At 36.8% G+C, this 24,201-nt stretch overlaps 1 protein-coding gene across 1 annotated transcript in view; it reads right to left on the bottom strand.

Moving 5' to 3' along the window:
* The window catches only part of ALG6 (ALG6 alpha-1,3-glucosyltransferase), a 53,084-nt gene that overhangs the window by 12,986 nt on the left and 15,897 nt on the right, over positions 1-24,201 (bottom strand). The window contains exons 3-11 of the mRNA XM_065889776.1: positions 20,149-20,238; positions 18,914-19,002; positions 17,058-17,140; positions 15,680-15,744; positions 11,820-12,011; positions 11,094-11,229; positions 8,279-8,364; positions 6,788-6,872; positions 3,534-3,604 (exon numbers count right to left, since the gene is read on the bottom strand). Of these exons, the coding sequence (XP_065745848.1) occupies positions 3,534-3,604; positions 6,788-6,872; positions 8,279-8,364; positions 11,094-11,229; positions 11,820-12,011; positions 15,680-15,744; positions 17,058-17,140; positions 18,914-19,002; positions 20,149-20,238 (897 nt within the window). The remainder of the gene's footprint in view (positions 1-3,533; positions 3,605-6,787; positions 6,873-8,278; positions 8,365-11,093; positions 11,230-11,819; positions 12,012-15,679; positions 15,745-17,057; positions 17,141-18,913; positions 19,003-20,148; positions 20,239-24,201) is intronic.

Here is a 24,201-nt window from a genome sequence, read left to right as displayed (position 1 = left end):
ACCTTCTCATGTACCTGTTGGCCATCTGTATGCCTTCTTTAGAAAAATATCTATTCAGGTCCTTTGGATTATTTGTTTTTTCTACTACTGAGTTGTATAAGCTCATTATATATTTTGGATAATTAACCCTTTATCAGATACATGATTTACAAATATTTTCTGCCATTCCACAGGTTGCCTTTTCATTTTTTTTTTTTTTTTGCGTTATGCGGGCCTCTCACTGTTGTGGCCTCTCCCATTGCGGAGCACAGGCTCCGGATGCACAGGCTCAGCGGCCATGGCTCACAGGCCCAGCCACTCCACGGCATGTGGGATCCTCCCGGACCGGAGCACGAACCCGTGTCCCCTGTATCGGCAGGCGGACTCTCAACCACTGCACCACCAGGGAAGCCCGCCTTTTCATTTTGATATTTCTTTTGCTGTGCCGAAACTTTTTAGTGTGATGCTGTCCCAATTATTTATTTTTGCTTTTGTTCCTTCTGCTTTTGGTGTCATATCCAAAACATCATTGCCAAGAACAATGTCAAGGAGCTTCTCCCTTATGTTTTCTTCTACAAGTTTTACAGTTTCAGTCCTTACATTTAAGTCTAAGCCACTTCAAGTTAATTTTTGTCAGTGGTGTAAGACAGCGGACCTTGTTATCCTTAAAATTCCTTCTTCACTCAGCTTCCAGGACACCAACTCTTGTGGTTTGCATCCTACCTAGTTGGCCATTCCCATTCGCCTCTTCTCCCAGACCTCTTAATATTGTGTGGCCCAGAACTCAGTCTCTGGTATTCTTCTCTGTCTATACTCACTTCCTTGGTTATCTCATCTAGTCTCATGACTTTAAATGTCATCTCTACTGAGAAATTACTAATTTTATGTCTCTCTCTGGACTCCACTCATATATCCAACCCAGACTTGTATTTAAATACTAACTCAACACCTCCACTTGATGTCCAAAGACACGTCCAACACTGAACTTGGGAACCTCCCACCTTGTTCACATCTAGTGTAATCCTGCTCCACTTGCAGTCTCCCCCATTTCAGTCAATGGCCACTCCATCCTTCCCGTTCCAGGCCAAAAACCATGAACACACCTTTGATTTTTCTCTTTCTCTCACATGCTACATCCAAATCATCGGGAAACATTCAGGCTCTACTGACCACTTCTCACCTCTTCCACTATTACGATCTTGGTCCCCATCGCCACCATCTCTCAACCTGGATAATGGTGATTGCCTTCTAAATGGTCTCTGTGTTTTCTACCCTCGCTCTGTACAATCTGTTCTTGACCTGCCACCAGAATGATCATTTTATTTTTTTTAACAGCTTTATTGAGGTATAACTGATATACAATTAACTGTACATATTTAACATGTATAATTTGATAAGCAAAGTGATCCTTTTAAAACATCAAGTCACGGGACTTCCTTGGTGGTGCAGTAGTTCAGAATCCGCCTGCCAATGCAGGGGACACAGGTTTCAATCCCTGGTCCAGGAAGATCCCACATGCTGTGGAGCTAAGCCCGCACGCCACAACTACTGAGCCTGCGTGACACAACTACTGAAGCCCGCGCACCCTGGAGCCCGTGCTCTGCAACAAAGAGAAGCCACCTTAATGAGAAGCCCATGCACCGCAACGAAGAGTAGCCCCTGCTCGCTGCAATTAGAGAGAAATCCCGTGTGCAGCAACAAAGACCCAACGCAGCCAAAAATAAAAAATAAATAAAACAAAACAAAAAAAACACATCAAGTCAGATCATGCATCTTCCTCAAAATCCTTCCATGGCTCCCCGTTTCCTTCAGAATAAAAGCCAAAGTTCCCAATATGGCCTACAAGATCCTATATAATTTACATGCCTGTTACCTCTTTAACTTCACCTCCTATTACTTCCTACATTGACCACTGCACTCTGGCCACACTGGCCATTCTGTTGTTCCCTAAACATATCAGTCATACTCCCATCTTAGGGCCTGGGCACTGGCTGTCTAGAATGTTATTCTCCCAGATATCTACTTGGCTAACCCTCACCTCCTCCAGTCCACTCAAGTATCTCCTCAACAAGGCCTACCTTGACATCCTCGTTTAAAACTGCAACCTGCACTTACTCCTGTAACCCCAGCTCCAGTACTCCCAACTTCCCTTATCCTCTTTTATGTATCCTTCATGACTTTTATTACCTGCTAACACATTATTTAATTTCTTATTTTTATTTAATTATTAGTGTCTGTCCTTGAGAATGAAAGCTAAGAAAGTAGGGATTTTTGTCTGTTTTGTTCACAGATATATCCCAGGTGCATAAAACAGTATCTGGCAAATAGCAGGCCCTCAATAAATATTTATTGGGTGAAATATTTGTTTAATGATAGCTTAGCTGGAACCAGGTCAAGAGGAACTTTAAAATATTTGATCAAAATTATATTAAAGTCATGCACTGTTATGAATAATCTAGGTACAGTTGTAGAGTATGAACTTCCAGAAATTCAGGGCCCACGAGCTAATCTGAATAGTCAGATTATAGGTCACTCACTGATCGAGCTCCTTTCTCTGGAGTAGGAATCCTGGGGAAGATTATACATGTTTGAAAGCAATACCTCTCCATAGTTCCATCCCCTGGCACTAGGGATTTGCACAGGGTCAGCCTAGCCTCACATAACAGTGATCAGATCTAACTCAAGTTTAGACTTCAGGGGATGAAATTAAGCTGCCCTCCCAGTCTGCAATGGTATGAGACTATTTTTTTTGGAGGAAAGAAGGCTTCCCCATAGGCCAGCCCCACCTACTATAAAGCTCTGCACTAAGGTTTTAGTTCAAAGCTCCACCTAATAAAAGCAATACACCCTTCCATTTGTCATTAGTCATTTCATACATGCATCTTCCACAGGAACCTAGCAAACACAGGGTGAGGGGTGTGGCAGGCATGGGTGGAATTGATCTTGGGCAGGATTCAAGTATTCCAATGTGTTCTGGCCAAATACTATTTTAATATTGGGATAATATACCCCCAACTGCCACTCAATTTCTATGAAGAACAGGAAAAAATTTTAATGCTCCTAAAAAAGAAGAGTGTGGTTAGGGATTGCCAATAGGGTCTAAACAAAGGTTTTGACAGAAGAACTAAAAAGGAGGCAACATATAAAAGCCTCTAAAGAGGTTGATGGAGAGAACAGGCTATTGAATAGATGTGGAAATGAATGAGGTGAAAAAGGCAAAGAAGACACACAGGCTCCAACCTAAGTAGAGCCTCTTTGGAAGGCGTTTTTATTAGCATATAGAAAATATAAATGAAAAAAATAGGAAGAAATAAGATATCAGAAATTATTCCATAAAATTTCATCAGTTTAAAATATATCATAAAGAAGTAAAATTGTAAGAGATCATCATTCTGGAAAACATGTAATTTTATGAAATAATTTTATGAAATTATGTAATATTTGCATAGTTTTGATTTGCACTTAGGTGATTAAATGTAAGCAATAAATTTATTTACATATTATAAACACATCACAATAAACAAATAAAACATACTTGAAACATTTTTACTTACAATGATACCAAAAGAATGGACTTTTCATGTACTTGGAAAGAAAATAGAAAGAATGACAGTGCACAGCTAACCTTAAGGAAAAAGAGGACAAAATCAGACATAACAACTTACAAAATATAATATCAATTTAATTATGAATCTGACTAAAAATCACTTCAAGTAAAATTTTAAAGTTTAATATAGCTTGTAGCTAGAAGGAAAATATATACACAACTCTAATGTGCATAATATTTTATTCAAATTTAATAATCAAAATATTTTGAAAAATAATTATTATAAAGCTATACCTAACCATCTACAACAAGTTCATTGAGTCTCAGTTATTAATAACAAAACTACTAAATAATCCAGACACAACAATCATACCTTCATCCTCCCTTGGAATCTCTGACAATTTAAATTAAAAAGCATGAAGGACAAGTAAGTCAAAATCTAAAACTGGCAAAGTAAATCCATTTTAGTGTTTTTAAAATGTGCACTTCAATAAAATATATTCAATGTTCTATAAAGTAATCACTTGCTATTTGGGATTTTAAATTAACAATGACTTAGATCTATTTTCAGGAGTTTATATTCTGCATATTAGACATTTATCTATATACATCCAATCTAGTTGCTCAAACAAAAAACCTGGATCACTATCTTGTATATGCTATACATCCAATCCATCAGCAAATCCTACCTACACCATCTCCCAAATACAATATCCACTGACTTCTCTCCACTCCCCTCTGCTGATGGTGGCAGAGGAGTGGTCTAAGCCACGCCCACCTTTCTGCTGGGCCACTGCAATAACCTCCCAACTGGTAATGCTCCTGCCCCCGACAGTCCATTCTCCATTTAGCCACCATATCAGATCATGTAATTTCCCTGTTTAAAATCCTCCAATAGCTTCCCATTACACTTAGAATAAAATCCAAACTCCTACATAATCTGGGTCCTGCCTTCCTCTTCCAGTCTTTCTTACTGTCTCCCTCACTCATTTCACACCAGCCACTTCTTATTTGTCCCTTTAATGCTTTGAACATGCCAAATGTGTTCCTGCCTGGAGAAGAAACTTGCTTTTGTCAAGTCAGAGCCCAGATCTTCTTGTAATTGGTTCCTTCTGATCAATCAATCATTCAGTTCCAGGATGAAATGTCACTTCCCTAGAGAGGCCTTCCCTTACTCAATCTGAAGTAGTACCCCCCTAACCAAACCCCACCAGCCCTCTTTTCACATAATACTATTTTCTTCATAATCCTCATCACTCCCAGATATTTTCCTGTTAACTGATTTATTTTGTTTATTGTTCTTCTCCTGCCACTAGCATGAATGTCCCCCAATTAAGAGAGCAGGGATATTAGCTGTCATTCATTTATATGCCAATTCCTAGAAGAGGACCTGACACATTAAAGGGCACTTAATAAATACTACTTGAAAAGATATAGATAAAAGTAACTTTGCTGCTGTAGATATATTAGTATTTATACTATCAATTACCTTAATTATAGACCTATATTAAGAAATAATTCAATCTAAATTGAAAGGAAAAAACACTTTAAAATAATTATAATGGGAAATGTTTTAAAGCTCTCAGAAGTATTCAATAAGAATTTAAAACATTATCAACAAAAATAAAATAAGTCATTAATATGTCTTTTTTATTTTTTAAACACAATGTCTGGTATTAAAACACAAAAAACTAAATAAAATTAGGAAATTAAGAGAAAGAAAATGCTTTTTCTGCTTTATAATCCTAAAAGTAACCATCTCTAACACTGCTAGTTACCGAAACTCTGAAGTTCCATTCCATCATCTTTGAAATATACCTTTATTTAGCATGATAAATAACCATTTTATATAAGCTTGCAAATATTTCAAGTTAGGGCTACTGAAGACATCAGAATATTACTAACCACATCCCTCCTATTCTAAACATTCTATAGAATATTAACTATAGATGACTTACTATGCTTAGAGTTCATTCACAGAATGAAACAACAGACATCATCAATAAAAAGGTAACTTTAAAAAAGAGGAACATGAATCTTTTTGCACTGTGGAACCAATAAGCACTTTTGAAATATTTGACTGACATGCTCTGTTCTGGCTTGTTTTTAGAATGCAATATAAATAAGTGGCAGTCCCAGAACTGAAACTCCAATTTCTAAAATGTTGTCCCTTTAGGGAATTTCCTGGCAGTCCAGTGGTTAGGACTCAGTACTTTCACTGCCAAGGGCCTGGGTTCAATCCCTGGTGAGGGAACTAAGATCTCACAAGCTGCGTGGCATGGCCAAAAATTTTTTTTAAATAATAAAAAATAAAAGGTTGTCCCTTTATAAGTCCACTAAGACTGTTTTCATAAACTAACTCTTCTTGATATTTTAAAAGGATATCCTTTAAATGTCATTTTATAGACCAAGGTACACAGGAACAAATTCTAAATACCACAGAAATACAACCAGGAGGAATCTGTAAACCCACGCAGAGAAACCCTAAAATATAAAATATATACCCGATCCATGTTCCAACTGACACAAGTCATGTTCCTAAAACAGAGATCTGTTCCCTCTCCTTCTCCAAAATCTTTTTTGCTCCTCTTGCACACAAATCAGACTCCAAATTTTTCAGCCCAGCATCCAAGCTCTTACATAATTTGATTCTTTCCGACTCTTCTCTCCCACTAAATCCTCTCCTAACCTCAACACACACATACCCAGGTAAAAGTTACACAAATTTCATTGGTTAATAGCTGTTCCCAGATCATTCCCTATCCCTTCCCACATCTGTACCTTCAAGCTCTTCCTCCTGTCTCGAACTCTCCTGTTATATAACCACCTATTCCAAATCTTGCCCAGCTTTCAAAATTTGGCTCTGATCCCACTTGCTTTAAGAAATAGTCTAAAATCTGCCCTCAAAGTAATATCTCCTTTTCCCACACTATCACAGCACTCCATTGTACCTGACAGAACTTAATACTGTCTGCTTTAGAGCATAATAATTTAAACATGTCTATCACCACTGTTTTCTTCTTTGTATTCCCTCACTGACCACCACAAAGAAATTAAATAGTTGTTGAATTAAACTGTAAGATTCTGATTGCTCAGCCTAGTGCAAAACAGCACCTAAGTATGTCAGACACTCAGTGTTTGCCAAATAAATGAATTATGTCTCAATCCAATAATCCTGTTCAAAGCAGGAAAATAATTATCTGTATTTTTAAAAGATCAATTGCAGCAAGAATTAATTATCTAAAGTAATAAGAAACTTACCAGAGTAAATTTGAATCCTTTGGGAGAGGGGTGAAGTGTCAATTTTATACATGTAGGAAGCAGGCTCAAAAATGTAAAACAAAAGCTAAAAAATTAATAAAAATTAGACATTTGTTTTCTTTATAAAGGTATATAGCTAAAACAAACAATTTTTTAATGTAAGGGTCACGTTACTTATCAACTTAAGTTGATTTCAAATTAAAGTTTTTATGTATTAAATAATAAATTCAAGACCAAATAACATTTAAATAAAATCCATACACTGAAATATGTACACACTTTAATATATACATGATTATATAAAATAGAACAAAATATTATAGAACTAAATATTGCTTATGTTTTTTTAGTATTTAGTATCAATTATGGAAAAGATACAAAGATAGCTAAAAGTCAATTATCAAACAAGAAAACATAACCAGGTATAAAGAGACAATGCTATATTTGTAACACAAACATTCATAAAAGTTACTCACAAGAGAACCTCTTTGGCCCTCAATTTCACAAAAGTTGATTATCTGATTTTCAAGCCCATGATAAATCAGAAAGAACAAGCTAGAAAGAGAGTGGGAAGCTGCTAGAGCTTCTCCTTGTGATGGTTGATGGGCAAGGAGGAAAAAAGAACTCAACAAGCAGAGGAGTCTGGAGCCTCTTAGTACCAAGGCAAACAGTCTTTGAAAGCCCTGAAAACAAGTATTATAATGCAAAACAATAACTAATTTTCCCACTTGAGGAGGCTTTGTGGCTTCAGCTCGACTAGTCTGCTTCCTGTTACGGTGGGCTACAAAGGATACTCTCCAACCAAAAGAACTGGAGGAAAGAGAAAGGCAGCACACACACACACACACACACACACCCCTCCCAGTTATTCAAACACTAATGTTGGTGCTGCTGTGAAGAGATCTGCAGATGTAATTAAAGTCCCTATTCAATTGATTTTAAGTTAATCAAAAGGGTGCGGCCTTGGGTGGTGCCTGAATCACTTGGAAGCCCTTTAAAAGGCTTAGGCCTTCCCTGAGATCAGACTCCAAAGAGCAGTGGGGTCAGTACAGCTCTTCCTTCCCTCTAGATTGCCCCTCCTGAATGTCTGTCTTATGGACTGGCATTCAGTTTGCTTAGCCAGTCCCCCACAATTGTATAAGCCAATTCCTCATAATAAATTCACACACACATACACACACACAGTGATCTCCTACTCATTCTCCTTCTCTGGTCGACCCTGACTGATACACCGCGGAAAATTATGACTCTTCAAGGTTATGTTAAATCATGTTTAATATACTGTTTAAGGAAGACAGAAGTAGGTAACAGTAACTTTCACATAAAATGTTTCAAATAAAAAAGTTCTGTTATACAGAGCAATGAGTTTACATTATGTGGAATATTCACTAATGAAGACTACCTTACTCCCTATGATGCCAGATAAATGAGGTACTGCCACACTTTTAGAGTAGCTTATAAAACACTATATACAAACTTGGTGTCTCTTACCTGATCATTATCTGGATGTGATGTGGCAAAATATCCCTGATCTTCAGAAAGACACTGAAGGTGCACCAAATATTGGCTACTTTATCCTTAAAAGAAATTTGTTAGTTTTACATTCTAGTATAATTGAAAGAAATATTAAACTCCATGAAGTACAGCCCATAATCTCTAAATAGATAAACTCTGGGGTCATGAGAAGCGCTTGTTCACAATTTCATAACTAAGTTGATTAAACTCTCTAAGGAACACATACACACACATTTTTCACAACAGGAGGTGATCTAGCCAACCATAATTTACATGCGCCCAAGAAATACTTAATATTTTTCGAAGAGCAGCACATTATTCCTAAATACTGAAGTTATTCATCTTTGGAAATTAGTTTCTAAGAAATCTTTACTTCGTCTAATGTAGAACACATATTGTTTGACCCATTTTACCACACACCTGAAATCAGAGTAATCTATTAGCTAATCTCCAAAATATACAAACAGCTCATGGAGCTCAATATCAAAAAAACAACCCAATTAAAAAATGGGCGGAAGACCTAAATAGACATTTCACCAAAGAAGACATACAGATGGCCAAGAGGCACATGAAAAGATGCTCAACATCACTAATTATTACAGAAATGCAAATCAAAACTACAATTAGGTTATCACCTCACACCAGTCAGAATGGCCATCATCAAGAAACCTAAAATCAGTAAATGCTAGAGAGGGTGTGGAGAAAAGGGAAACCTCTTGCACTGTTGGTGGGAATGTAAATTGATACAGCCACTGCGGAGAACAGTATGGAGGTTCCTTAAAAAACTAAAAGTAGAACTACCATATGACCCATCAATCCCACTACTGGACATATACCCAGAGAAGACCATAATTCAAAAGAACACATGTACCCCAATGTTCATTGCAGCACTATTTACAGTAGCCAGGACATGGAAACAACCTAAATACCCAACAACAGATGAATGGATAAAGAAGATACATATATACAATGGAATATTACTCAGCTATAAAAAGGAATGAAGTTGCATCATTTGTAAAGATGTGGATGGACCCAGAGTCTGTCATACAGAGTGAAGTAAGCCAGAAAGAAAAACAAATACTGTATATTAACACATATATGTGGAATCTAGAAAAATGGTACAGATGAAACTATTTGCAGGGCAGGAATAGAGGCACAGACATAGAGAACGGACATGTGGACACAGAGGGGAAGGGGAGGGACAAATTGGGAGATTAGGATCGACATATACACTACCATGTGTAAAACAGATAGCTAGTGGGAATATGCTATAAAGCACAGGAAGCTCAGCTCAGTGCTCTGTGACGACCCAGATGGGTGGGACTGTGGGGAGAGTGGGAAAGAGGTACAAGAAGGAGGGGATATAGGTATACATATAGCTGATTCACTTCATTGTACAACAGAAACTAACACAACATTGTAAAGCAATTATACTCCAATTAAAAATAAATAAATAAATAAAAAGAAAGTAACTATCACCGGCAACTGTACCATCCTACTTCCCTCTGTCGGGCCAATGAAACTGCTCTTCAGATTTTGAGGGCAACAAGTGAGTGAAGGTAACCAACAGCACCATCAAAAGTGCATGACACTCATTTTTATAATTATCATGATAAATACCATTTCTGAAATACTAGGTTAGCCAAAAAGTTCGTTTGGGTTTTCTGTAAAATATTATGGAAAACCCCAAACAAACTTTTTGGCCAACCCAATAGAAGGCAAGGCAAATAACCAGGCAGCTTACATGGAGAACTAAACTCTTCTTTATATAGGTATTAAGGTTAGAGGATATATAAAGAAGTTAGGAGCACAATTCACAAAGTTCAAATTACAGCTCTGCCATGCAAAAGCTATATGAATCTCTGACCTCAGTTTTCTGATCTGTAAAGTGGGTATAACAGCTACTTCAGCACTATGGTTAAGGATCAAATAAAATTACATGTGAAGTGCCTGGTACCTAGTAAGAAAGTGGTGGTGATAGCAATAGTGGCCATCACTATCATCATCCCCACTGACATACAGGGCACACATTTCTGTTCCTTCACAACACCAAATTCTTTCTTAGCCTCTTTCAAAATGCTGGTTCCATCCTCCCACAGATCCACTGAAAGATACTCTATAGCATTTCATATACTCAAAAACTAGAAAGATATATATGCTTTTCTAATTCTTTTTAAAAGAAATATTTATTCAAAAGCAAATTATCTATAAATATGTTGTCTCTGTCTAACTTTATTAAAAGACCTTTTTGTTTCAGAAAAATGGTTTGTTTAATTTAATTACTAACTCTAAATCAAATTATCCATGCAATAAAAATTTAACAAGAGTGATTAAGCTGGCATTAAATGAAATGAAATGAATGATTCTCATTAAAAATTACTATGGATGAAAGCTATATACCTCATAAGGAATTATGAGATCTTTCTGAAGCAAACATGATTATTAGTTTAATAAATAATTTCCTAGGACTAAAAAAAGAATATAAACCAAAAAAACCCCACAAAGCTGTTACCTTTGTAGCTGCAACTCCTCATGCTGTCTTTCATTATGAACCCTATTTCATTAGAAAAATGTATAACTGAATTATGGATCTCAGGATGACATAAACATTACCTATTTGTACAATGTACTGGAAAATGCCAGATGAGCTATAGCTTATGTACCAGATTAAATAACTGGCAAGGAATGACTGCAGGAGGAGAGCAGCTGAAGTGTTTCTACATGAAATCCCCAAAGGTCACAGGGAAGGTACTGTAACAGAAAGGAGCGAGAGAAAAGTTTTTAAACATGCCTCAAATAATCCACGATCAACTGGGAAGAGTCTTCTTAGAACTTGCAGGGTTTGTTCCCTTTCCGTAAAGAATGGCAGCCAGCAGAGAATGAAGGAAGCCACAACAGTACAAGCCAGTTTAATCAACAACACAAACCTAGAACAAAAACAAAGGGAACTGGTAAGATAGGGAGAGGTTAGTAATTCTGAGAAATCAATCTGCGTCTCATTACTATAAATATAATAAATGCAAATGTATAGTAATGTATAGTAAAAATGTATAGTAAAAATCTATGCCACCAATATGGGTTTAAGATGAGAGTCTACTTAAATCAGAGTTAAGAAATTCACAACTATTAAGATGTGCAATTCCCCAACAAGAAGACTATCACCATCCTTCTTAACATTTAACTTAGATGCCATTCCTATGCAGCTATGAAGAAAAATGTCAAATTGGGATGTGTTTCTAGTAAGTATATAATGTAATATGCTCTAAAGGGATGAAATCCTACAGCAATGTTCTAACAAGCCAATTCACATTACCTCCAGTAAATATACATCGGTCAAAATATTTCTCTAGTTAGGAAGATTTAAAATACAATAATATAGAACATGACTTGATCTCTCTTTCCATTTACTCCATAGCCACCAACACATTAATGAGAAATCACCAGAAGGCAAAGGTAAGTATGCCAAATAAATTATCTGAAGTAATTTTTTGAATTCTGTTGTTTAAAAGACACTCACCCTTTTCCTTTGAGGCCTTTCTTAAAACACTTGCCAAGTAAAAAACAAAAAAATGGCAAGGAGTGGTAAAGTTCCATCTGCTTATAATTTATAGCTAAGCAAAACGCCAGGGACCCCAGCAGGTCCCAGTCGTAAGATACTCCAAGAACACCCCACAAGGCAAAGCCAAGACTCACAGAATTATATATGTTTCTGTGTCAAGGAATTATCTCAGTAATTAAAAGAGATAGATTTTGCATTTTATAGAACATTTTTCTTATGTGATTTTGTAATGATACATTATAATGAAAACGATTTCTAAATAAAAGCTGAAAGTATTGAATTGATAAACAAATTTGAAATTACATGTAGTGGCTTCAAATATATTAAATCTACTACTAAACAGAGCAACTGATTTGTTTAGGTTTAAAAGAGCTCTAAATGGTTAACACATAGCTTTGTTTTCTGCTAGGCTATTTCACAATATTACTATAACACATACCAAAATCAATGCTCCAAGAGTTAAAAAAAAAACACCAAACTTACTGATATCACTATTTTTCCTCTATAATATGCATCAATAATATAAATTAATATATGTGCTTGATTAGAAACTAATAACACTTATATGAAAACAATATCACAACTAGATTTTCAGTTGAAAACGGTGAGCTGAGTACTCATGTTTACCTCCTCTCCTTCCTGAGACCCCCTTAAAACGATAGGGAATTTTTTAAAGTATAAATTCACAGCCATAAAGGGAACAGGAAGATGCATTACAAGAGATGAAGATTTCAACACATTTCTAGAAGATGGAAAAAGGACAGAGAAGTGGCAACAAATAAACTAGAAGAAGCCTAGTGAATGCACAGAGGAAGCTCAGGCTAGCAAGGAGCCAATCCACCCTGCAAGCCCCCGAGAACTGTGGAAACAAGCAGGTTGGAGTGCTTGAGTATGTTGAAGAGAAAACAAGAGGATGCACTGAAAACTCCTAGATGGAGATGTCAAATCCCACCTCACTCCTTTGCAAAGATTATCCGGCAGCCAAAACATTTACTACCAGGCAACAAAAGAAGGAATATTTCTCCAAAGAAATGGAATAAACTATCTGAGCAACTAGTGTAGAAGTCAACACTATAGTGCAAATTCCTCCACATTGTGACATTTAAGGATCCCAGAGTACTGGCCAGAATCCTGCCATGTACCCTATAGTGGACCAAATGTATAGAAAGCTCACATGCAGCTTTCTCTTCTGCCTTATTCTTAGAATAAATACACCAGGATCAATAGACATATAAGGAACACCTATGACAGAAAAAGGACCAAAGTGAAGAGGAGAAAAGACTGACTCCTAGGAGAATGGAAATAATTCAGGGAACAGTGGGGAAAAAAAAGAGTAAACTGAAATTTAAGATATTAAATGCTTAACAGAACAAATGAAATTTAATAGAAGTGTTACTCATAAAGCAAGACAATCTTCAAAACTATAAAACAAAATGACAAAGAGATGCTCAAGATGGAGCTGAAAGATCTAATATCTGTCTAATAAGCTCAAGAAAGAAGGGAGAGAATTATCAAAAAAAATAATTTATGAGAATTTCCCAGAACTGAAGAACATGAGTCTTCAAAATGAATGACCCATAGTGTCCAAAACAACTGTCAAAAATATCTTTGCCCAAACAAATCATTATAAAATTTCAGAGCCCGAAAAGTAACAAACAGGAACAACAAAAGCAGCAGCAGCAGTAACAGTTAGTAATAGCAATAAATACTTATGTAGTGCTTAGTACCTCCCAAGTACTGCTTTAAATGCTTTACAAATATGAATTCATTTAATTCTCAAAAAGCTTAAAAAATAAGGGTTAATATCATCTCCATTTTACAAATGAGGAAAGTAAAGTAAATAGTGGTTAAAAAAGGGTGTCCCTACAAAATGACATAATCCCCAAAGCTTCCAGAGTTTGATTCAAATCACGGAGAAGATACCACTACGAATTTACCAGAATGGTTAAAAGGAAAATAACTGACAACTGGTGAAGGTGAACACCTGGGACTCCTACACCATTGCTAACAGGAGTATTAACTGGTAGATCATGCTTAAAAACTATATGGGAATATCCAAAATTAAGCAAGTGCACACCCTATAATTCAGCAATTCCACTCATAAGAAATATATTTACATGTGTACAAAGAAATATTTACAAGAAAGGTCAAAGCAACATAGTCATCATAGCCAAAACCTGGAAACACTCCAATGTCTATCTAATAAAATCATGTGTGTTCATGCAATAGATTATAAAGCAATGAAAGAGAACGAACTACTGCTACATACAACTAAACGAATAACTCACAAACAGAATGTTGAACCAAAAACACCAAGCACAAAGGAATACCTACTGTGTTGTCTTTTTTTTTTTTTTTTTTTTTTTAGTTACGCGGGCCTCTCACTGTTGTGGACTCTCCCGTTGCGTAGCACAGGCTCCGGACGCGCAGGCTCAGCGGCCATGGCTCACGGGCCCAGCCGCTCTGCGGCACGTGGGATCTTCCCGGACCGGGGCACGAACCCGTGTCCCCTGCATCAGCAGGGGAACTCTCAACCACTGCGCCACCAGGGAAGCCCTGTGTTGTCTTTTTCATAGAAAGTTCAAAAAAGGGGGAGAACCAAACTATAGTACTAGCAGTCAGTTAAGTGGCTATCTTTGAGAAAGGAGGAGGGAGAACTACTTGGGATGCGTACAGGTGTGGTTTTGGATACTGGCAATGTTCTATTTCTCGACATGGATAATAGCCAATTCATTTACATTTTGTGTACTTCTCTGTATGAGAATATTTCAAAGTAAATATAGTATTTAAAAAATCTTGTAGGGCTTCCCTGGTGGCGCAGTGGCTGGGAGTCCGCCTGCCCATTCAGGGGACACGGGTTCGTGCCCCGGTCTGGGAAGATCCCACATGCCGTGGAGCGGCTGGGCCCGTGAGCCATGGCCACTGAGCCTGTGCGTCCGGAGCCTGTGCTCCGCAACGGGAGAGGCCACAACAGTGAGAGGCCCGCGTACCGAAAAAAAAAAAAAAAGCTTGTAAACAACGTTTTTCTTTTCTTTGTTATCAATGTTCTTGATATTATCAAACTATCTAAAAGCCATGATCCTATAATGCCAAAAAAAAGGGCTCAATTAGGAAAGAGGACTGAATAAAAAATACGATGGAAGTAACTACCTATTTGAATATTTTTGCAAGTCCTTTGACAGATATACATTTTAATTTTATAACTAAAACAGATTGGCACCAAAAGGAAAAAATATTAATTAAGCAATCATGGTGTGGATTATTTATTTTCCTTTGGGACAAACAGTAATATTTAATATATTAGAAGACAAACTGGAGAGCCATGTACAGATTTTATCAACTTTCCTCTGTAATTTGTTTATTTGAATGTTCCTTATTTTAGGTATCAAAAATTACACACATAAAATCCACATAGATTTATTCAATTTTAGTTTCCTAAAGCTCCCAGCTACCACTATCTGTTAGAGGAACATTTTGTTTTAAAACTCAAAAACTGGAAGACTGTTTTTGTAAGCATCAGAAAACATTTACAAAAGATAGAAAATGTTTCACCTTTTCAGAATTAGCTCCAGAACAGCTAATCAGTTACCAATATTCTGTTCCCAATCCAAATAGTTGTGAAAAAACATTGCTACTTTTAATTTGTACTTTACCCTTCAACTAAACACTTGCTGAAGAGATTCTTTTACCATTTAAAAAATGGTTTATATAAGCAAGAACCCTAGTAAATAAGACGTTACTAGATGACAACATTATACAAACTGAGCGTAGATTTCATGATATGCATCTGACTTCATTTCTAAATTAGTAAAGGATACTGAAAATGTCCATAGTCGATAAGAATAAGGCCTGGATACAGCAATATGCATAATGCATTAGCAATCTGTAAAGAAAATTATTGTGAAATAAGAAAGTAATCTGTTACTTGAATCAAACCGGGTAAAAGTGTAGTTTCATTTAACACAGTAGCAAATGTTCCCCTCTTACCTTCTATTTATCGAAATACTTCATTTTTTTTTTTTTTTTTTTTTTTTTTTTTTTTTTTCGGTACGCGGGCCTCTCACTGTTGTGGCCTCTCCCGTTGTGGAGCACAGGCTCCGGACGCGCAGGCTCAGCGGCCTTGGCTCACGGGCCCAGCCGCTCCACGGCATGTGGGATCTTCCTGGACCGGGGCACAAACCCGTGTCCCCTGCATCGGCAGGCGGACTCTCAACCACTGCACCACCAGGGAAGCCCCGAAATACTTCATTTTTATAAAGCAACTCTTTAAACACTAAAGTCTTCATGGAGGTGACGTAGTATACTTCAGTAAAAAGGAAAAAAAATCCCTAAAAGGTGTTTGTCTGAGAAAGCACTTTTAGATATATAAATCAGATAAATTAATCTAATGATTAATCTATATAAAATGACCAAAGAGAATAGTCATGGGACTTCCGTGGTGGCTCAGTGTTTAAGAATCAGCCTGCCAGTGCAGGGGACACGGGTTCGAGCCCTGGTCCAGCAAGATCCCACATGCTGCGGAGCAACTAAGCCCGTGCGCCACAACTCCTGAGCTTATACTCTAGAGCCCACAAGCCACAACTACTGAGCCCGTGAGCCACAACTATACTGAGCCTGCACACCTAGAGCCCACGAGCCACAACTACTGAGCCTGCATACCTAGAGCCCGTCCGTGCTCTGCAACAAAGTGAAGCCACCACAATGAGAAGCCCGCACACTGCAACGAAGAGTAGCCCCCGCTCACCGCAACTAGAGAAAGCCTGCACGCAGCAACAAAAACCCAACGCAGCCAATAAATAATAAATAAATAAAATTCTAACACAAACCATTTGATTTTTTTTTAAAAAAGAGCATATTTGTTAACTGTGAATATATCGCAACTTTTCAAAATGACTTTCAGTTGTCATTCTCACAAGCCAACTCAAAATTCAGATTTACCAGTTAAGCAATAAATGTAGCATGCTGTGCATTTCAGCAGTAATAACTTCTAAAATTCAGTGCATCTTATTACTATATTAGGACATTAAAATAATTACTCTAAGATAAGTTAATGTTTCTAAATGAAAATTAATTGACAGAAGATATACTGTTCCCTATTATCTATTCCCAAAAGCATGACTTCCTTAAGCTCTACACTTAATAGTTAAGGTAATAAAACATTTCAGAGATGAAATGTCAGGTTACTTCAAAACTTACCTTTTTCTTAGTTGAGATTTCTTTTAAACAACAGCAGTACAAAACCACTGCAGGTATGTAAATCAGCAAATCAGCAATTAACACTGAAAAAACAAGCAAATGATTTTAAGCGTTGAGTCCATCAGGGTCTACTATAACCTATTAACAGCCTTCCTCCAACCCCGAGTGGGAATTCTATTAACACAAGGTTCCTACCCACTCTGGACAAGTCCTTTCCATGTTGAGCACTTTCCATTCCCTTCACCTGTGCCTAATTTCAACTGATACAGTACTAGAGTCTCTTAATTTTCTCTAACAAATTCACATATTAAATCAATTAGCTGTATCTAAAACCAGTTCTCTCTTTGCTCTGACTTGGACATAAAAATTAAGAATACTCAAAGCAAGGGAAGGAAACTTTTATTTTCCCCTCAGTATCCGTATACTCCAAATTTTCTGATGTGAACAATACCTCAAACGTGGAGATGCATAGGAGAATCTTTTTTAATGTGAATATTTATAAAAATTCATAAATTTTTGCTAATTAATGCCTACAAAGAGCTTGATAGGTCCAGGTGAGGAGGAAACTGAAAAAAAGTGGGAAAAAAAATAAAGCAATTCATAATTCTGAATGTTCAGTCCTTTTAGAACAAAGAAAAACTATTAAGTTCTTCAACAGTACAACACAGCTATCCAAAAAGCCTGTTTTTGTCTTGTACCACACATATATATTTGTGCACAATAAGATAAATGATAGTAAACTGTCAGTGTTAGATGCATGCAATCCTATTTTCAGCTCCAGATGCCACATTTTAGATGACACTGACAAACTGTAACATATTTGAAGGAGCACAACCAGAGGCCTCAAAACCATAATCACATTCAAGAAACTGGTTGTCTAAGAAACAGCTGAAGTATTTACGAATGTTCAACCTCAACAGGAGATGACTTCAAATGTCTGAAGGGTGTTAGATATATAAAGGATTGGACTTGTTCTATGTAGCCCAAGGAAACAGAACCTAAAATGACTAGTGAAGGTTCAATATAAGAAGGAAATTTCTAATGACTGGGGCTCTCTGAAAATAGAATAGAGTCTCTAAAGGCTGTAAGTTCCCTGCAGATACAGGTATTGGCTCAGAAGCTAAATATCATGTGGTGAGTATGCGGTTCAAAAAGGATTAAAGCATTTGGGAAGAGGGAGTGGTGTGAGAGAGGGAAAGACGGGCAATACAGAGGTTATCTCTTGGGCCTGATATTCCATGACTGGATGAATAGTAAAGAGAACAAACCCTGACTAGATTTAGACTAATTAAGGAAAAGACCCAGGCTAGCATTAAAGCCTAAGTCTTGTAAAGCTTTTTAAAGAAATTTAAGCTTATTACTTTCAACTTTTAAACAGCACACAATAAATGCTCAATAAACATTTGTTGTAAAGATTAATTTAGCAACACTGCAAAGCAATACAATATATGACATACAGCTGTAATTCACTGTAAAAGTGAAAGGGATTTATTAAAGCAACAGCCTAAACAAATAAAACTTTAATTTAGAGCTAACCAACTTCAGGTGAGCTATTAATATTAGCCTCACTTTACTAGGCCTCAGTTTCCTCAGCTTACAGTAAGGATAACAACAGTATTTACCTCATTTGTGTGTCCAAATTATTAAGGGAGATAATAGTAAATGTAAAGCACCCAGAATTATTAGTTTCTACCCTTTTGTTTTTTAGCTTACATATACATTTGCTCACATATTATACATATATATGCATATTTATAGTTACACAACTATAAAAGTAAGGACAATAATAGAACCTGTCATCAGTTCAAAAACAATTTTAAGTCAAATTTTACACTCAATGCCTATTGCTCTTTTACCTGTCGCACGCATGAAGAGCTTATGTGCCTGACTCTCATATCCACGTGATGTATGGAGAGCAATCCAGTCTGGATTTATAAACTTTGCCCTGCAAATCAAACATATGTACATGCACTTTATTCCCCATTACTTTTAGCAATAAGGACATCTGAGGACATCTGAATCTATTTTGAGAAGAGGGCATTGCTCCTATAAAGCAATGGAGTTAAGGCTTAAGCTTTACTCCTTCTATTTAACCATGTGAAACTGACTAACGCTATCAGAATCTGCCATGCTTATCTTCCAACAAACCCATGTAGCGTGTTAACTAAAAGCCCTACCTTCATGATTCTTCCAGTGTGAAAACAATCTTATGTCACATTTCATTTATTAAACATATACTTTGTAAAGAGCAATACACTAATATTGACAAGAGGATCATAGTTTTATAATTTATAATCTTTTCAGTTATCATAATAGGCTATAATAAATAGCTATTAATCATAAATCATTGCATAAAACTGAACATAATTATTAAAGATAAATTAAGTTTTCAATCATATTACATTCTCCAGAACACTGCAAAGTATATCTGATTATCCTGAAGTTTGGAAACTTATTTTTAATCCAGGACGCTAATTTTTACAAAATATGAAATAGAACAAATAAAATGAGTTCAGAAGATAATGTGAAGAAGTTCCTCAAATTTCGGCTGATACACTTCAAGTCTGAAATGGAATACCAGGACAGAGTAGAACTGGTTCTCCACTAAATAGAAGCACCTAATCTTCTATAAACCATTCCATTTCTGTAAAAGAAAAAGGAATTCCAATCCCGATCTTAAATCATAAGTGAAACACTATGGTACTTCTAGTTTCTTACTTGACAGGTTAGTCAGAATACCATTTAGACCTTTATTTCTCATTTACTTTGGGCCATTCCAGGAAAAAAGCTTTCCTATGCACAACTAACTGTATTAGATATATTTCTCAGTAATCCATGCATAGTTGGTAACATCTCTACTTCAAAACAAAGCTAGATTTTTGCGTATCTTCCTAGACTTTCCTCCAAAAAAGTTATGAAAATAGTCAAACTCTGATAAACTTTCCTACAATCCAATTATAAAGGTATGGTGCTCTACAAACCATAATACAATAGTAGCTACAAACGATTTCTTCTCTATTCAACAAACTCTTCCTTACTACATCTGCTAGGGCATAAATATTTAAAGTTATGTTAAGGAAGAAAAACTTACACATATGCACATAAAAGACTATGATAAGCTGTAAGAGGTGGATAGTCCAATCCCCAATACTGTAAGTTGTTATCACTGCCATTAAAATACCTGAAAAGGAAAAAGAAAGCACCATTCCAACAATCAATATTCAAGAAATACTTATATTTAACATCTCACTTCATTTAACTTAATTAACATGAAAAAATGTTATACAAGGTTAAAAAAAAATTCATCTAAACTTCTCCCCCTCCTAAAAATTTTTGTGAACTCACAATTAAAAGTTGTTATTGAGTAGTGTGACTAAATAATTTATTGTCTAAACCAAGGTACTCTTAAGAAAGAAGCTGTAAATAATTAAGCCATAACAATAGAGGCAAACCAAGATTCTCACAGGCAAACCGGAACTTGTTATCACTCTACTATTAGTAAACTTAATGACCAACACTTATACAAAAGAAAATATGCAACGAAAAGAGAATTTGCTTCTGACGGTCTAAAAAATTAAAGAAACAATATGAAATCACAATTTAAATAAAAAATGAATGTCAAAGACCACATAAAGATTTGGTTTACAAAGAAAGAAATATTGCATGAAACAGGTATACTTTTATTAATAACACTTTGAACACAATTCAACCAACATGTAATGAGAGCCTATTGCATGCAAAATTCTGTGAATTAAGGAAGAAAGCTAGATCTAATGTTCATAACTTAACAGGCTCCTCTAACTGGTCAAAGTGGGAAGGAACGAAATTATATTCAAGAGTGTTATCATTAACTTCAAAATGTAATTTTTTCTAACATATCATGGGTAGTTTTGCTTTTTACAAAAAAATACTTTAATTTAAAATAGTTCCAGGACTTCCCTGGTGGCACAGTGGTTAAGAATCCACCTGCCAATGCAGGGGACATGGGTTCGAGTCCTGGTCCAGGAAGATCCCACATGCCATGGAGCAACTAAGCCCGTGCACAACAACTACTGAGCCTACGCTTTAGAGCCCACAAGCCACAACTACTGAAGCCTGCACGCCTAGAAACCGTGCTCCGCGACGAGAAGCCACTGCAATCAGAAGCCCACACACTGCAATGAAGAGAAGCCCTCATCCGTCACAACTAGAGAAAGCCCGTGTGCAGCAACGAAGACCCAACACAGCCAAAAAAAATTTTTATTAATAATAAAATTTAAAAATAAATAGTTCCAAACTTAAAAGTTTCAAGAACAGTTCAAAGAGCTTCTGTACATCAAATGTAAAAATTTATTTAACAAAAGACACCATAAGAAAAATTCAAAGACAAGAATGGGAAGAAGATATTTATTTTATACATATACACACACCAAAAACTGATTAAAATATAGAATACTATTGTATACTGTTGAATACTGTGGCAGACAGACTTTAAGGTCATCCCCATGAACCCACCTCCTGGTGTTCCTGCCTTAAGTGTGTACAATCAATCCCCTCCCCTCAAGTGTGGGCAAGACCTGTAACTTGCTTGTAAACAAAATACGACAAACGTGATAAGATGGTCACGCCTGTGCTTATGTTTTATGTATATGTAAGATTCCATCTTGCTGGCTAAGCTACAGAGACTCCCTTTCACTGACTTGGAAGAATCAAGCTGTCATGTTTTAGTAAGTGGGCATACTGGAGAAGCCACATGGCAAGAAACTGCAAGTAGACCCTAGGAAATAAGGGTAGCTTCCAACAAGAAACCAAAGCCCTTAGTCTTGTAAATGCAAGGAAATTAATTCTGCCAATAACTTGAGGGAACTTGGAAACAGTTCCTTCCCCAGTTGAGCCTCTGATAAGACTGCAGCCTCAGATGACAACTGGACTGCAACCTCCTGAAGGAGACCCTCCCTGATCATAATATTGAACTAAGCTGTGCCCAGACTTCTAACCTAAAGAAACTACAATAATAAATGTGTGTTTATGTAAGTACCATTTATGGTCACTTGTTACTTGTTAACACAGCATAGAAAATTAATGTAATTGTTTATTTTAAAATCATATAAATCATTACAAAAAAGATCAGCAATCCATCAGAAACATGGGGGAAATATATAAATATGCAAATTTGAGAAAAAATATGATGGTCAGTAAATATATTAAAAGATACTCAACAACACAAGTACTCAAGGAAATGTAAATTTTAGAAGTCTGGTGTTAATTGTTATTATTAAATATTGGTAAGGGTATATGGAAAGAGATATTCTTGTGTTGGTATCCAACACAAGAATATTAAAACTGGCTACTTTATAGAGATTCCACTTCTAGGAATCTACCTAGGAAAAACACGTACACATGTACACAGGAGAAATGTACTTTATCATTCACCTCCTAAAAGATATTTAGAGTGTTTCAGGCTTCTCATAATTATAAACAATGCTGAAATAAAGTCATTCCCACAATTACTGACTTATAAACCTGTGATTTTTTTTAAAAAGGCAACATGCTCGGGCTTCCCCTCGGGTGGTGCAGTGGTTGAGAGTCCGCCTGCCGATGCAGGGGACACGGGTTCGTGCCCCGGTCCGGGAAGATCCCACATGCCGCGGAGCGGCGGGCCTGTGAGCCACGGCCGCTGAGCCTGCGCGTCCAGAGCCTGTGCTCCGCAATGGGAGAGGCCACAACAGTAAGAGGCCCATGTACTGCAAAAAAAATAAAAATAATAAGGTATTCCTATTATTCCTGCCTTGAATATGGTTGTACAAAGTCACAGTGCTGGTAGCCCTGGCAGTCATCTATTGATCATGGGGTGAAAAGCCTCAGGATGAAAAGCCAACATGCCAAGAAGAATAAATGAACGAGAAGAAAAATGGAAAAGCCTGAGTCCTTGATTGCTATTATTTTTTAATATTTATTTATTTATTTGGCTGTGCTGAGTCTTAGTTACAGCACACAGAATCTTCATTGAGGCATGTGGGCTCTAGTTCCCTGACCAGGGATCGAACCCAGGCCCCCTGCATTGGGAGTGCGGAGTCTTGACCGCTGGACCACCAGGGAAGTCCCTTGATTGCTATCATTGAGCCAGTTAACCAGCCCTGCAAAGACCTACTTATTGAGTTAATTATTTTATTGCTTAAACTATTATTACTTAGGCTTTCTACTACTTGATGCCAAAACTACTCCTGACTTCACACATAAGGAACTGTCATTATAAAATTAAAGAAAGAAAGTTCAATTTTCCTCTATTACTTATAACTATGTGTATTGAAATGGAATAAATGTTTAAATTTAGAATTATAAAACTGACTTTTTTTTTTAACAGATTTATTTATTTATTTATTTTTGGCTGCGTTGGGTCTTCGTTGCGGTGCACAGGCTTCTCACTGCGGTGGCTTCTCTTGTTGTGGAGCACAGGCTCTAGGCACGTGGGCTTCAGTAGTTGTGGCAGATGGGCTCAGTGGTTGTGGCTCTCAGGCTCTAGAGTGCAGGCTCAATAGTTGTGGTGCATGGGCTTAGTTGCTCCGCAGCATGTGGGATCTTCCCGGACCAGGGCTCGAACCTGTGTCCCCTGCGTTGGCAGGCAGATTCTTAACCACTGTGCCACCAGGGAAGTCCCAAAACTGACATTTTAAAAGTTTACCTCATAGATCCTGATTTCACATTTTAGACAACTTTGTCACTTGAAAGTTTTGACTATACTATGGCTAACTTTCTAGATGAAGACAGAAAGATTTCACTCTTGGAAAAAAAATTTTTTTAATATTTATTTGGCTGTGCAGCATTTTAAGTTGCCGCATGCGTTATCTTTAGTTGCGGCATGCAGGGTTTTTAGTTGTGGCACGTGGGCTCTTAGTTGCATCATGTGGGATCTAGTTCCCTGACCAGGGATTGAACCAGGGGCCCCCTGCATTGGGAGCGTGGAGTCTTAACCACTGGACCACCAGGGAAGTCCCCACTCTTGGAAAACTGAAGTTAAATGAGAAACCATTCCTCAGCCACGTTGCTAGGTAACAATAATGGCAAACTATATCAAATTTGACAAAATTAGCCCAAAAATTTAGAATATTAGAAATGTTATTTCTAATATAGATTTATATCCACTGTTGATAACAGTGAACCTGTC

The sequence above is a fragment of the Phocoena phocoena genome, chromosome 1, assembly GCF_963924675.1.
Source record: "Phocoena phocoena chromosome 1, mPhoPho1.1, whole genome shotgun sequence".
Classification (NCBI taxonomy): domain Eukaryota; kingdom Metazoa; phylum Chordata; class Mammalia; order Artiodactyla; family Phocoenidae; genus Phocoena; species Phocoena phocoena.
The sequence above is the reverse complement of the archived record's forward strand: the minus strand, read 5'-3'. Positions and strand labels throughout refer to the sequence as shown.